Source organism: Cercospora beticola, chromosome 9 (genome assembly GCF_033473495.1).
Source record: "Cercospora beticola chromosome 9, complete sequence".
Taxonomy (NCBI): Eukaryota; Fungi; Ascomycota; class Dothideomycetes; order Mycosphaerellales; family Mycosphaerellaceae; genus Cercospora; species Cercospora beticola.
This window is the reverse complement of record NC_088943.1, coordinates 1,327,059-1,341,484: the sequence shown is the minus strand read 5'-3', so window position 1 is coordinate 1,341,484 and position 14,426 is coordinate 1,327,059. Positions and strand designations below refer to the sequence as shown.

General features: G+C 53.9%; 6 protein-coding genes across 6 annotated transcripts; 1 reads left to right on the top strand and 5 right to left on the bottom strand.

Annotated features, from left to right (window-relative positions):
• Positions 1–148: 148 nt before the first annotated feature.
• Positions 149–2,092, top strand: RHO25_012765 (uncharacterized protein; the record flags this gene model as incomplete). The annotated part of the gene is made up of 3 exons (XM_023604063.2): positions 149–1,850; positions 1,907–1,961; positions 2,020–2,092. 3 exons carry the CDS (start codon positions 149–151, stop codon positions 2,090–2,092), a joined length of 1,830 nt encoding a protein of 609 aa, XP_023450295.1.
• Positions 2,093–2,334: 242 nt separating this feature from the next.
• Positions 2,335–3,899, bottom strand: RHO25_012764 (uncharacterized protein; the record flags this gene model as incomplete). Its single annotated transcript, XM_023604062.2, has 2 exons — positions 2,335–3,754; positions 3,814–3,899. The coding sequence occupies 2 exons, from the start codon at positions 3,897–3,899 to the stop codon at positions 2,335–2,337; spliced, it is 1,506 nt and encodes a 501-aa protein (XP_023450300.1).
• Positions 3,900–4,206: 307 nt separating this feature from the next.
• Positions 4,207–7,623, bottom strand: RHO25_012763 (uncharacterized protein; the record flags this gene model as incomplete). Its single annotated transcript, XM_023604061.2, has 1 exon — positions 4,207–7,623. One exon carries the CDS (start codon positions 7,621–7,623, stop codon positions 4,207–4,209), a length of 3,417 nt encoding a protein of 1,138 aa, XP_023450301.1.
• Positions 7,624–7,914: 291 nt separating this feature from the next.
• Positions 7,915–10,407, bottom strand: RHO25_012762 (uncharacterized protein; the record flags this gene model as incomplete). Its single annotated transcript, XM_023604060.2, has 1 exon — positions 7,915–10,407. One exon carries the CDS (start codon positions 10,405–10,407, stop codon positions 7,915–7,917), a length of 2,493 nt encoding a protein of 830 aa, XP_023450302.2.
• Positions 10,408–10,913: 506 nt separating this feature from the next.
• On the bottom strand, positions 10,914–12,523 carry RHO25_012761 (uncharacterized protein; the record flags this gene model as incomplete). The annotated part of the gene is made up of 2 exons (XM_023604059.2): positions 10,914–12,012; positions 12,063–12,523. The coding sequence occupies 2 exons, from the start codon at positions 12,521–12,523 to the stop codon at positions 10,914–10,916; spliced, it is 1,560 nt and encodes a 519-aa protein (XP_023450303.1).
• A 554-nt stretch (positions 12,524–13,077) lies between these two features.
• On the bottom strand, positions 13,078–14,001 carry RHO25_012760 (uncharacterized protein; the record flags this gene model as incomplete). The annotated part of the gene is made up of 4 exons (XM_023604058.2): positions 13,078–13,222; positions 13,278–13,540; positions 13,597–13,789; positions 13,844–14,001. 4 exons carry the CDS (start codon positions 13,999–14,001, stop codon positions 13,078–13,080), a joined length of 759 nt encoding a protein of 252 aa, XP_023450296.1.
• Positions 14,002–14,426: the final 425 nt, after the last annotated feature.

Below are 14,426 nucleotides of genomic sequence, written 5' to 3'. Positions count from 1 at the left end.
ATCAGCGGCGTCGCGTTGCCAGACATGACCGCCCTTTATATACTGCTCGCGTGCCCCCGCCCACCGTGCTGCGATGTGATCGTGGAGCAGCTGTCGAGGGCACAGCATAGCACAGCATCTCATATCTCGCCACAGCGTGTCGCCCAGCATGCCCAAGAACACGCATTTCACCGACGACGCGCCCGCCGTCATCAACCAGGCTGACCTGGATCATGCCAACGAGAAGCTACACCGCGAGAACGACGATGATCAGCATTCCGACAAGACCACTTCCGATCGCGACCATGTCGACAACCACCAGGACCACAGCGCGAACCGCAATGGCGAGAAGCTCGAACAGCTCGGCACCTACGACAAGTACGAGCTCACAGAGGAGGACTGCTACCAGGAGCTGGGCTTCTGCTTCCCGTCTTGGAAGAAGTGGTACATTCTCAGTGTGATCTTCATTGTCCAGGTCTCCATGAACTTCAACACCTCGCTCTACTCCAATGCCATTCCCGGCATCAGCGAAGAGTTTGGCGTCAGCGCGCAAGCTGCTCGATGCGGTGCCATGATCTTCCTCGTCCTATACGCGTTCGGCTGTGAACTGTGGGCACCTTGGTCAGAAGAGTTTGGACGCTGGCCTATCCTCCAGCTGTCGTTGTTCCTAGTCAACATTTGGCAACTTCCCGTCGCCCTCGCTCCCAACTTCGCCACCATCATGGTCGGTCGTGCTCTCGGTGGTCTGTCTTCTGCTGGAGGCTCCGTCACTTTGGGTATGATTGCAGACATGTGGGAGTCGGATAATCAACAATATGCAGTGGCCTTCGTCGTCTTCTCTTCAGTCGGCGGTTCTATTCTGGGTCCTATCGTTGGCGGATTCAGTGAAGCCTACCTGGACTGGAGATGGTCCATCTGGATCCAGCTCATCTTTGGAGGTGCCGTCCAACTTCTCCACGCAGCCACAGTGCCGGAAACACGAACGACCATCATGATGAACCGCATCGCAAAGAAGCGAAGAAAGCAAAACCCAGACGCGAATGTGTGGGGACCTGATGAGCTGGTGCCATTCAAGGAGAGGTTCTCCGCCAAAGAAATTTTGGTGACCTGGATTCGCCCGTTCAAGATGTTCTTGACAGAGCCCATCGTATTGGTACTCTCCTTGCTCTCCGGCTTCTCTGACGCTCTGATCTTCATGTTCATCCAATCCTTTGCATTGGTCTACGATCAATGGGGTTTCTCCACTGTGCAGATCGGATTGGCCTTCATCCCCATTGGTGTGGGCTATGTTCTCGCCTGGATCTTCTTCATCCCTGCCATCAGGCGTAACATCAAAGAACGCCAGGCCAAGCCGGATGACGAGCGAGCGCAGTATGAGTCGAGGCTGTGGCTATTGTTGTATCTGGCACCCTGCCTGCCCATCGGTCTCATTGGCTTTGCCTGGACTATTCAAGGACCACCAATTCATTGGATCGGCTCCATGATCTTCGCCGCAATCGTGGGCATCGCGAACTATGCCATCTATATGGCGACCATCGACTACATGATTTGCGCGTACGGCCCATACTCCGCATCTGCCACTGGTGGCAACGGTTGGGCACGAGACTTCCTGGCTGGTGTGCTGACAGTCCCTGCCACGCCATTCTTCACGAATATCAGTCCTCCGAATAATCTGGAATACGCGAGTACCATCTTGTTCTGCATTTCCTTCCTGCTTGTGGCAGCTGTTTACGTAATCTACTGGAAGGGTCCTACACTCCGGAAGAGATCTCCATTCGCACAACAGTTGGCTGCCGTTAGGAACGAAAGCGTGGACCACGGAGGCACAGGAGGCAGACGATTGAGTTACATTGCCAACTCCCGAAGAGCCAGTAAGTCGCTCTGCTGTGACCTCGCTTTGGAAGATTGACGTGCTAACACACGACAGGTGCAGCGGCTGGCCGTCCCGGACTCAACGAGCGCTCCTACTCACAATCACAACGGTAAGTTCTCGCCAGAAACATTCTCTTCCCTGCGAACCTACTAATTACCATACTCCAGATTCTTTGGCGAGACTCGTGTCACGCCACGCGGTACGCCGACAGCATCAAGAAAGAACAGTGTTGTGAGATGAGACCATTTTGTCTCGATATGACTAGCTCGATTCATGACATGTACAGTTGTATAGACGAAACATAACACGCAATACATTGTTGAGTCATTGCCAGGTCTTCTCTGCGACTCTCATTCATGCCTGGTACCCAGGTTGTCGAACAGCCCACCGTTCGCCTTTCACTGACCAAGCTCTCGGATCCATCGCACGATTGATTCCGCTCTATCTTGTATCGAGATCTCTATGCAACACAGTCCACGCTCCTACTTCCCCTTCCCTCCCTCCTCTGTCCCTGCTTTCCACTTCTCAAAATCAAACCCCACCTCCTCCAACCTCCTCACCTGATACCTCTCCTCCCCCAACGCATTAAACGCACTCTTAATATTCGGAAACCTCTCCCTCGTATAAAACTCTTTCGCTCCCCACCTTGGCGGCTTCTTCCCCACAATCCCAACCCCAACAATCCCAACCTCCTCCCCATCCGCGCTTCTAGCCCACTCCCCCAAAAAATTAATCATCTCCGCATCCCTCGGAAACTTCAAAACATGAAAATTCCGTCCCTTTCCCATTTCTTTCTCCACATCCTCTTCCCAGCTCTTCATCTCGTGCAACGAAGGTAAAGAGAGACGGCCGGAAAGAACCCGAGCGATAACGGCAGATTGAACTTCCGCCATCGGAAACGGAATGACTTTTTGGTTTAGGACTAGGAAAGAGAGGGTTGGGTTTGGTGCGTAGAAAATGTGTTGGTAGGTGTTTTGGACTCTTTCGCCGGTTGTTATTATTGGAGGGTGCAGGGAGGAGAGGAAGGGGTAGTAGTAGAAGTAGCCTGTACAGTAGAGGATTGCATCGATGTGGGATTCTGTTGTGGAGTCGGAGAATTTTACGGTTCGGTTTTGGGGGATGTATTCGATGATTTCTGGTTTTTCGATTTTGATGTTCGTCGGTTTGGAGCCTTCGACGTTGAGGTAGGATTCCGACTTCTGAGAAATTATGAGGGGAAGTTTGCAGACGTGTTCGATTTGGGAGCCGATGTCGATTCCTGAAGCGGAGTTTCCGACGATGATGACTTTTTTGTTGGTGTAGGCTTCTGGTTTGCGGTAGAATTTTGAGTGGGAGATTGTGTTTGGGTAGGTTGAGTGAAAGGTGGAGATGCCGGGGACTTGAGGGATGTAGGGGACTTCGTAGTGGCCGTTGGCGCAGATGACGGCGTCGAAGGTCTCTTCAGTGGGTTCTTGGGGACTGTTGGGTTGTGAGATGGGAGTTGTGGTGACTGTCCATTTTTCGTCGGGGCGGAGGCGGACGTCGAGGACTTGGGTGCGTAATTTTATGAGGTGTGAGACGTCTTTGCCGTAAGTTTGAATGTAGTTTAGGACGTCTTCGTGCTTTGGGAAGAGTTGGCGATCTTCATCCCAGTCCAGATCGGAAAAGCCCATCAGCCCTCGTGGAATGTTCGTCTCGAGCCGTTCGTAGACTGGTGAGATGAAGTCCGGCTCTTCGCTCACACTGCCATCTTGCCCGACTTGTCCCCAGACCGGCTCAGCATGCCCAGCATGAGGATTTGTTTGTGGTACAGGAACTTTTGCAGAGCCCTCATTACAGGGCAAATAATTCCATAGCCCGCCTGTCTTCGAACGCTGCTCGTAGATGACAACCCTCGAGAATGCTTTCTCTGCGATCAGATACCTACCTCATCGTCAACCATACTACAAAGGCGTGGGAGTCAGAAATCTCGTGAAGCCTACTTCGCTGCTGCTAGTCCACTGGGACCAGCGCCTATGATGCAAATACTGTCAGCCTTGAAGCGGCGTTCCGAAGGTATTGATCCCATATTCAGCTGTCCACTTCAACTGCGTATGCGCTCAAAGTGGGTGTGTGGCAAGGACTGTGAGTATTTGCTTGCGAAAAAGCGAACATGCAATTGGCCCGCAAGGTGTGTCGAGCTTTGCTTCCGATATCGCAAGCACATCATCTTTGGCACCAATTTGATGAGCTCGCACTCATATTTGAAAGGGCGGCTTCCAAAGTTTGAGAAGCAGATAATCATACACATTGATGTACAGTGGCCTACAGGCGCCACCTAGGGCGGACCAGATCAGGCGACATTTTCACACTCCATCATGCCGGCAAACACTTGTCTACAACTGCTCGACGCCGGTCACCAACCTGTCGAGCGCGGTTCCAGAGCCATCCTGCATGACCATAGACATTGCTTTCGCAAGATATGTCATGCGACGACGACCTTCCTCTTCTTCCATTGCCCGACTTCGTCTCGCTGCCACTTCCAGCAAGCTTTTGGGTAGCCCAGCAAGTCGAGCGACGTTCAGACCATAGCTGCGGTGTGCAACCCCTTCTCCGACCTCGTATAAGAACGTGATGTCCTTCTCCCCAGCCGCGGACTCGCTGTCGTTCTCGCGAAATTGCATGTGAACGTTTCGAAGCGGTTTCACATTCGTTTCGCTCTCGGCGACAGTGTCTGCAACTCGTGCCAGGGACTGGTAATGCGTGATGAACAGAGTCAAGCTCTTCTGCACAGTGACCATGTGATGCAGGACACTCTGTGCGATTGCAACACCATCGTGAGTGCTAGTGCCTCGCCCCAGCTCATCCAGTATAACCAGACTTCTCGGTGTGGCTTGCTTGAGTATGTCACTTGTCTCTCCAACCTCGACCATGAAAGTTGATTCGCCTTTCATCATATTGTCGCCAGCTCCCATGCGGGTGAAAACAGCATCGAGCAGACCGAGCTCACAAGCATCTGCTGGCACATATGAACCAATCTGGGCCATGATTGCAATTAACGCCACAGATCGAACATACGAAGACTTGCCGCCCATGTTCGGCCCCGTGATGAGCAGTGCACGTGTCGCGTCGCCAGCGAGATCAACGGAATTTGGCACGAAATTGTCCAGCAGCAACTGCTCCACCATGGGATGTCGGCCCGCTGATATGGAAATGCCAGGCTTGTCCGTAAAGGCAGGCTTGCAGTAGCCTGGCTGTTGTGCCACCGAGGCCAATGAGAGGAGACAGTCAAGCAATGCCAATGATTGAATGCATTCGCGAAATGCTTCATACTTGCGCCCAATCTCCGCTAGAAGGGATGCAAAGGCAGCGTCGCAAGCGTTGGATAGGCTCTCTTTGTGTTGGTCTCGCTCTCGAAGCAGCTTCACGACTTCAGGAGGATGAAAGCGACTAACTTTTTTCGTGCTTGATATCTTGGTCCAGGTGGCGGGCACATTCTTGAGCTGCGTGTTGTCAAGCTCGATGAGGTAGTCGATCTCCGCGACCGTCACATAGGTTACTGGTACTCTTCGTTTGAGCAAACTTGTTGCGGTTGCTTTGAACTCGTTGAGATCGTGTTCTACCGCCACGATACCGCATTTGTGGTCTGTGATGTCCTCCGTCTCGTGTTCGTCACGAAAGAAGTTGTACTTGTCGTTTTCCTTGGCTGCCTGCAAATTCATACGTCCAAGATAGTCGAGCACATCGTCGGAGATCAAGGGCAAAGCAGCAATGGCTTCGTTGATCATGCTTGACTGGAACCCTGCATCCGCAGCCGATTTGACAAAGTGATATTCCTGCGCCACGCCTTGGAGTGTCTGCAAGAATTGCAACAGTTCCGAGCGAGAGCACTTTTTGTAGTAGATGCGAATCAACGTGCGCTCGAGGTCGGCTCTCGTTTTACTGAGCAATTGCTTGATGCGTTCGATCCCTGCTTGGCCCGCGCCCTCCTTCAGCTCTTCGACAGCTGCGACTCGTTCGTCAAGTCTCGCACGATCCAACAGCGGCCTGCCGACCCATTTGCGAAGCAAGCGCTGCCCGAATCGAGTCGAGGTGTGGTTCAGCGTCCAGAACAGAGAACCCTTCTCCGCCTGATCGGTTTGGTTGCGATAGATCTCCAGACTCGTCAATGTATTACCGTTCAGCAACATGTGTGATCTGGCGCTGAAGGACTGAAAGCTTTTTGTGAGATCAAATACATGCTGAAGACCGTAGTCTGTAAGATGCGTGATCATAGCCGACAGGCAGATCGTCGCATTTTCTGATAGCTTGTGCACCTTATCCAGAAGAGTTCCAGTGTCTTGCGATGATTGCACTTGTGACGAGCTTGCCTCTCCTTCCTTCATTTTGTCAGCGTAGAATTTTGTGATGTGACTGTAAGCTTGAGCAGCCACGGTCTTCGGCTTGTCCTTCCATTCCAGTCGAGCATCATCACCGCCTGATAGATGCTGCACCAGTTTCTTGGTCGCTTTAGAGACCTCTCCGACAATAACGAATTCAGCTGGAGAGATGTGTAAGAGGCGGGTCTCGAGTTCACTTCGCATCCAGCCATCTTCGAAGTCATCGTACACAATCTCGCCAGTCGCAGGCTGGACGGCGATGAGACCAAGGTGAACCTTCTCATCCGAGCCGTTACCTTTTGGATAGCTTTCTGTCAGACACAGTAAATGACCAGATGCAGGAGCGCCACCTTCAGCGCCCGCAAGACTTGTGTCTAGTCCCTCCTCATCATCGACGTATGTCGCTTTCGTATACAAATTCGTCAGATCACGTTCGAATAGCTTGCTTTTGTTGGCTCCTGCAGCTTTCAAAGCGGCCGTCTCTAGCTGTCGTACTATGCCTACCTTGTGCCCAGCGTTGATCAGTCGCTTGACATGTACGTGCAGCCGGTGCGTAGGAAAGCTCGCGCCAGCAAATCTTGTCATATGTGCCTCGGATGGGTGTTCATCGAAGCGCATCTTGCCCGGAATGCACACCACCGACAGGACTTTAGCTGCTACTCGAGCATCTTCGCCATAAAGCCTGTACTTATAGCCCACTTCGACTACCAGAAGCACATCTGGATATTTCCGCTTCAAGTCCACGACCTTTTGGTCCAGAGGTGTGAGCTTGCCCTTTCTTGATGCCGGAATCTTTCTTCCACCACCTTTCCCGCCTTTCTTTGACGCTGCTGTTTCCTCCTCTTCATCATCGGGTGGATCGTCCTCTGCCGCTACTGCCTCCTCATCAATGACGCCACTCCGCCGTCTGATGTTTGCTAGGCTGTCCGGCCGCCCGAGCTTCTTCACGAATTTCTGATGCAGGCGGGCTTTCATCCGACGGGTCTCCTCATCGTCTGCTTCGTCCGGATCGGGAACGTGAGCAGGTTCGTTCGAGCTGGAGAAGGTATACTTGGATGTCCGTTCAGCTGTCTTCAATTTTGCTGTACTATCCTTCCGCATTGGACCAGCAGCGAGGTCCTCGCCCTCCGCTTCGCCATTGGATCGTGCCCTGCGTCGCTTCGTGGCAGGCTCGTCATCATCGCCGTCTTCCAAGGCTCGTTTCGACGACGTGGATGCTCTTCGAGGTCCATGCGATTCATCGTCAGTCACAAACAAGTCATCCTCCCTATCTGCATTCTTCCTAGCCGGAGTGGCGGTTGGCTGCGGCGCGGGAATGTCCTTGACTTTGGGTTTTTGAGACGGAGCTTGTGGGGTGAAGAAACTGGATATCGACGATTGCTTGACCTGTGATGACCTCTGCGTGAGACTCGGCGGTGACCGTGCAGTGCCCATTGTCGTTGTCGTTACGATGTTCGACTGATTCGCGTGTCCGCACCGACTTAATGTTTGATGACGTTGAAGTCAAATCGACGCGTCCCCCCGGTCGAATGAGACGCGGCGCGTTCCAGCTTCGCGTCCGGCAAGCACTCCGCAAGCAGAATCCATATACGGCAGGAACATCGCGAGGAAGAGGTGCAAGATATCGATGAAGGAACGTGATGTTCATCGAGTATCGTCAGAGCTAGTTCTACAGGGCTACATCTACGCAGTAATACGCCTGAATGGAAGATAGCACAGTGTTCATCAAGAGCTGCTTGCTTCAGAATCATCATCACTGTCACCGTCATCATCATCATTTAACCAAAGTGCTTCCTTCCGTTTACACTCTGCCAGATGCGCGGCTACCACCTGGTCATGCGTGAGCTTCCAATGAGGTGTGTTCGGCGGGTTCCTTGACAGCTCACTAGACGCCCTGCTCCTCGCGGCGACGTCAGACGCGGGAATGCTTGCCTTTCGAGAAGCGGTGGCTTTGCGGCTCATTGTTGGCTTGGATGCAGCAAGTCTTGCATCTGCAGGCGTGATCGAAGGCCGCGAAGTGTTCTGAGCTTGAGCCTGCGTCGCTTTCCTGGCGGAGCTTTTCGCCGTCTTCGTCCTGTTCTTCTTCGACTTGGGTTTGGCGTGTTCTTCGGCTACAGCAATTGACGGAGGAGGCGTGGGAGTCAGCTCCACGATTCGCGGTCCTTCCACACCCTTCACGTCTACGTCGACTACTTCGAATTCGTCGTCCAGGGCAGAAACCGACGCGGTTTCATCGTACACATCACTGTCCTCGAAATCATCCGGCATTTCCGGTCCATTCTCTTCCTCATCCGTAGACCAGCCGTCTTCTCTGATCACCACCTCGTCTGCTTCTTCTTCAAGATGCGGCCGAGAATCCTGGGCACAGGAAAAGGACGGTGGCACACGTCTCTTGGGTGGTGCAACGCCCTTTTGAAGTGCGAGTTCACGCTCCAAACGCCGGCGCTGCGCTTTGAGGCGCTGGATCTCTGCTTCGTCCTCAACAGAGACTGCTTCAAGCATCGCTTCCTTGTTGAGATTCATCATGAAGATGTGTTCGGCTTCAGCTCTCTGGCCTTTCGCGAGCGCCAGAGCTTCTCGCCATCGCGCCTTGTCCTTGCGACGCTGAGTCGCACCACCCTGCTTGCGTGGCGGAATGGTGACATCAGCTTTGGGTTGGGATGCTGACACGTGGTTCGCGAGCGTCTCAGCGTGCGTGACTGAGACTTCACGCCTGCTGTCATCTCGTGTCTCAAGGCCTCCACCGTCCGAGTGACTGGGCAATCCCGCGATCGCTGAGCTTCGCTCTGCACATTCGGAGTTCTCGAGAGATCGGCTACTGTTGTCAACGGGCTTGAATGCTTGCTCAGGTGTACATTTGATTACGGAGGGTTTATCGGCATCGACCGATCCTGAGCCGGATACCTTTGACGTTCGTGCAGATTGCGCATGGTTCCGAGATTTGCGAAGGCGCGAAGCATTGGACATCCGGTGGGCTGGTGCTCGCAGCTTCCCACTCTTCTCTGACGAATTGGAGGTGGGCGGAGTAGCAGTCTGACCGGAGACGAGTTGGCTTTCGGGCACAATCTGCGCAGCGATTTGCGGGCCATCTTCTGCCGGTACAGGCGGATCTGGCAGCTGCACATAGGCGATGATGTTAGGAGTCGATGTCGGTGCTGGAATGGCATTGACTTCGCATGGGCTTGAGGGGATGACAGTGCTTCCCGTGGCTAGAGGGGGGCTGGAATTCCAACGTGGCGTAACGTCTCGACTTTGCGTGCTGCCACGGAGCGACGGGTCCTTTGCCAAAAGCAATCTGATCCTTCCTCGTACTGCATTATCACTTCGACCAAAGCTGGCAAGTGCTTGGGAGATGCGCATTGAATTCCAATTACCTCGCATGCCCTGTTTGAGGATCTTGTCCTCAGCGGGCGACCAGGTACTCTTGGGACGCCCTTTCCCCGACGCATGCTGCCGCCGTTCGAGTCTACGAAAGGCATTTTGCGGCGGAGTCTGCTTCGAACCAGTTTTGGTAACAGGACTTTGTGGTGAGAGGGGAGACTTCTGTGTGGAATCAAGGCTGCGTCGCTGTGTCGCGTCCTCACGTTCCTGGTCAACGGTTCCGCTCGATCCTGTGTTGTTGGCAATTTCGGTTCGAGGCCGGTCAGGGACATGAGCTGTAGACTTCGCCCCCGCTTCAAGCACATCCTCGTCCCCTGCTCCACGTGACGAACCTGCAGTCTCTGCGTCGCCTTGCTTCAGCGGCGCACCGCGATGAGTGCTCTCCATGCGACGACGTTTAAAAGTTGCTTGCTGTGCATTGCTCGCATCTGCGTGGGGTCGCTTCTTGTGTCCCTGGAACGGTATTCCGGTGCTCCCAGAGACTGCGCTGGGCCGATCGATATAGTCCGTGTAGATAAAAAGCTGTCGTTCCGAAGCTGGTGTGCCTTCCTCGTACATGCTCTCAATCGTGTCCGTCATGGTGATCTTTCCCCCTTCGAGGTTTTGCAGGTGGCTGAAATACATGCCGGCCATGCCGTCTTTCCTCATACTTCGAAAGCGTTGTTCACTCTCTTTCCATAGCGACGCAAAGGTAGAAGTCGGTTCGACCGGAACAGCGAGCTTCTCGAGTGCGACCAGCGGAGTTACTGAAGCAGTCGCCGGCGAAGTCGAGGTTTTCAGTGCTGGTGGGGTATCGTCAATGGCGTCTGGCGGCCACTGCCTCCGCGGCGGCGGCATTATGTGAACTGTGAACCGCATGTTGACGCCGCCTTCACCAAACACTCGTCCGGTCCAACATCCAGCGGGATGCGAAGAATGACGCTGTACAGGATGCGGCGAAGTCGACTAAGTTGGTGAGGTCGAGGTTCAAGTCGAAGTCGAAAAGGTGCTTTACGCGAGTCGGGCGCGCTAAAAAGAGCTTAAAAAGAGCTTATTCTTTGGCGCGTCTGCACGCGCTACGCTGCACGCGCTCTGCCGACGCCGACACTTGCTGTCGCAATCAGGCGTGTGCTGTTCTCCTGTTCTGAAGCAAACTCCAAATTCGCGCGCATGAATGGTGCCGTAGCCTGGCTCGCATGATCACCGCATCGTTGTGTCCTGTGGCAAGGAGCTTTGTTTATCATGTCAGAGTTCGCTGGGATGGTTATAGTTCAGACGCGTTGCGACGGGACTGGAGATGGCGACGATTTGGGAACGCACACTATTGACACCCTGAGAAGTCCGTGCTAGCATTGGACACTTACTCATGCTCTGAAAGATCCTATTTCTGTAGGAGTCGCACACTTCCAACTGCATGCTCGCCGGCGGAATGGCAGTACAGAGTCTGGTGTGAGTTCCACCTTCGCATCCAGACCTCGATACCAATACTCTACCCATTCAGCTCGGGGTAGGATGTAGCCATTCGCACAAGTGCTGCAGATTTGGTCCTCTGGTGCTTCCGATGCGACTTTGAGTATTGATCGGACCCGGTCCGGCAGAGTTTCCGGAATTTGTGCAAGGCTGTAGTTCTGACGCACGCTCCGCAAAGATACCTCTAGCAATGAAGGCACTCGTGTAGTCAAATCCAGTGGGGGAGATTGAGCCACTGGGAGGTGTCCATCGATGTCGGTATAGTGAATGGTAGAGGACGCCAGGAAGATCAGTTCCTCATATGCATTGCTTTTCAGACCATTCGGCTCGTTTGGCTCGGCACTTTGCTTACGAAGAGCATGGCCCAGCTGTAATCGCAGACTGAGTTGTGTTTGCAGATCAGAGACGCCTCCCTCACTGGTTGATGGTTCTCGGATAGTGGGAGCAGCAGGTGGGAGGTTTGCGCTCTGCTGCAGCTGCGCATGAACCGAAGATCGCTGCATCGACTGGAAAGTAGCTTCCTCGTCCAGATCATCAGGCGAAAGCTCCATAAAAGGGTTCGGATGCAGGATGGCTCGAACATGCCGCGACTGTAAAACATCGAGCAGCTCCCAGGGCAGCCAGTGAAGAGCATTGTTTCCGATGTTTAGTTCCTGTAACCTTTTCAGTCGGCTAATGGCTGAAGGCAGCTCAGTCAACGCATTGTTGCGGACGCTGAGCACAGTAAGGTTCTGCAGATTGAATAGCTCATCGGGCAGGGACGTAAGGTCATTAGCGGCGAGAAACAGTTGAAGATCAGGTGTCAACGGCCCCAGCTCATCGTCAGAAGGAGGCATGGACACGTCGAATGTTGGTTGCCGGATGAGCTCATGAAGCGGTTTGAGGGTCGATGGAGCCAGCTCAGTGAGACCCAGTTGCGATAGGTCCACCCTGTCTTTCCCATCCTCCACACATCTCGTGACGATATCCTCAGCGAGCGTTCGTGGAGTCTGTCTGCTGCGGACGTTAGTAATCGAACGCATCATGACATCTTGGAAGCACACCTTTGCGTCGTCGCTGGCACTAGTTGTATGGCGCGTGGCCGATTTTGCACACCCATTACGCTTGATGTGCCAAGGGAACTGAGATCGTGCTCGACGTGCTCTTCACTGCCATCGCTGCCCATCCATACTCCACTGTCAACGTTCCTAGTGTAATGTTTCTGTTTGGGCGTCGCATCGTTATCCGGCTTTCGTCGCTCAGCCAATTCCCACCATTTTCCTTTGATCATGCGTTTTCGTTTCGGTCGTTGGTAACTCGTTGCATCTTCATTTCCCGATGTGTCGTCGGAAAACAACGGATCGCTCGAGATGTTGCTGTCACATTCGTAGAGCTGCCGCTTTCCAAGCACGGGGAGTCTGGAAGAGGAGGATCTGGTCGGCGGCAGTGGAGGCGATGATGGTGGCTCATTGAAGCTGGTTTGAGGTAACAATGGAGGCGACGACGGCAGAGTCATCTCGAGCATCTTCGCTCGGATGCTCGCCGGCAGTCACACGAAGGCGAGGTAAGGGCAACTTCGCGACGCTGTCCTGTGTTGTTCGACGCGTCGCGTGCCAATGCATCGCACCGCCACAGAGCACAGCCTCGCGCGTCATCGTGCAGCGTACCACATCCGTGCGTCTGGTGGAGCTGAGAGTGAAGCAGAGTGGAACTAGAAGGTAGAAGCACAATGTGATACCGTTCTGCGTGACGGCGCATATATGGGAGAGCGTGAATGAAGACAGGTGTTGTGAGGGATATTGGCGCTGAGGGACGTTTCACTATTACACCACGTGTGATGAGATTGAAGCCGCACCGTGGTAGGAGCGCTTCTCGACCTACATACAGCTGTCGAAGCCGGATAAAGATCGCCTGGGATCGTTGCTCCAAGTCTGATTTGAGTCAAAGATGGTCATACGACTCGCCAGTCACCAAACCATGGCCAGTGTTGACGGTGCCGGCAGATGTTGACCGCTTCGATTCAGGTTTGATCCTCATGCGAGGTCGACACTGGATTCTGTGCGCCACGTTGGGGACTTTTCACTTCCCTTTGACGTTGCCGCTTCGTGAGCGTTGGACGTTGTTGCTGGACAGACCTGACACGTCTCTGCCGTTGATGACAGCGTAGAGCCAGATCAAGACCGAAGTCGACAGTGTCATGAGGAACGCAGAAGCAGCGAAGAGACTAGAATCATATCAGTGACTGAGGCCCATGACTGACTGGTGCGCGATGATCATACCCAATACGTTGCGGCGTGCTGAGCAGATCAAAAATAGGGTAGGGATAGAAATTATTGAACTGGTAGCATCGCTCGATCCAAAACCAGTATCCAAATGCGATGGCACCACTAAGGCCTAGAGCTGGGAGAAAGGCTATTGTCCAAGGGGGCGAGAAGAAGAGGAGGTCCACAGCGAGGGCGATTGCGGGCACGGCATGGAAGGAGAGGTCTGCCCCGAAGCTGAGTGGAGGAGCCCAATCTGGTAGTACAAGCTTGGGGTCGATCTAGAAGACCTGTCAGACATCCAATCTACACATATCATCAACCTGTTGCTACCCACTGCTCGAAGTCCCCAGTACAATAAGCTGATCAAGCACTCCATTGGTGCGCTGGCTACGCTGAGAGTATTCTTCACTTGGAATAGGCGGCGCGAGAGAGTTACGTCGGCAAGCAGGCCGCACGCGAAAGTTGCTGTGGCCAGTGACAGACCAATGATGGTGAGAAATTGCATATGCCACCCATACGAGTCATTTCTGCCTTCACATTAGCACTGGCTCTCCTCGTCGTATTACCACCTCGAATCATACACAGGATTGGGATTTACCACGAGGTGATTGAACGAGAATGCAAACGAGCTCAAGCCCAACACGTGGAGGATAGCGGATGCTCCTCTACCTGGAGCCTGCATACGCTGCAGCGGATGGCGGCGGAGAAGCTCATCGGCGAGCTGAGTCGGCTGTGCCATGGCGGTCTCCTATCTCTCAATGTCGACGACGGCAATGGTCAAGAGTGAAGTTGCAGGAATCGAGAGTTTTACAGGCTGGTGTCAGCATACTCTTACATCATCGGCACTTTGCCTCTAGCCATAGTGGGCGCACGCTCCGCACGTGTTTCGAACGTGGCCGCTGCATTGACGGTGTGTCATCGTGCGGAGCGGGCACCTCCGTCCTGACATTCTCCGCGTACCTCGTCGCTGCAGAGCCCGGAGGCCACCGAGCACGAAGGCGCAGACGCGAATGCATGTGTGCGCGGATCAAGTGGTGCTGCGGAGCCGGGAGGACCAAGAGATGGAACAGCAGCGGGGCCGGAAAGCTGACTGCACATGCTGCACCTGCAGCCCTGTGTCGCTTGAGCGTCCACGCTGATCGATTCTGCCCACGACCACGACCG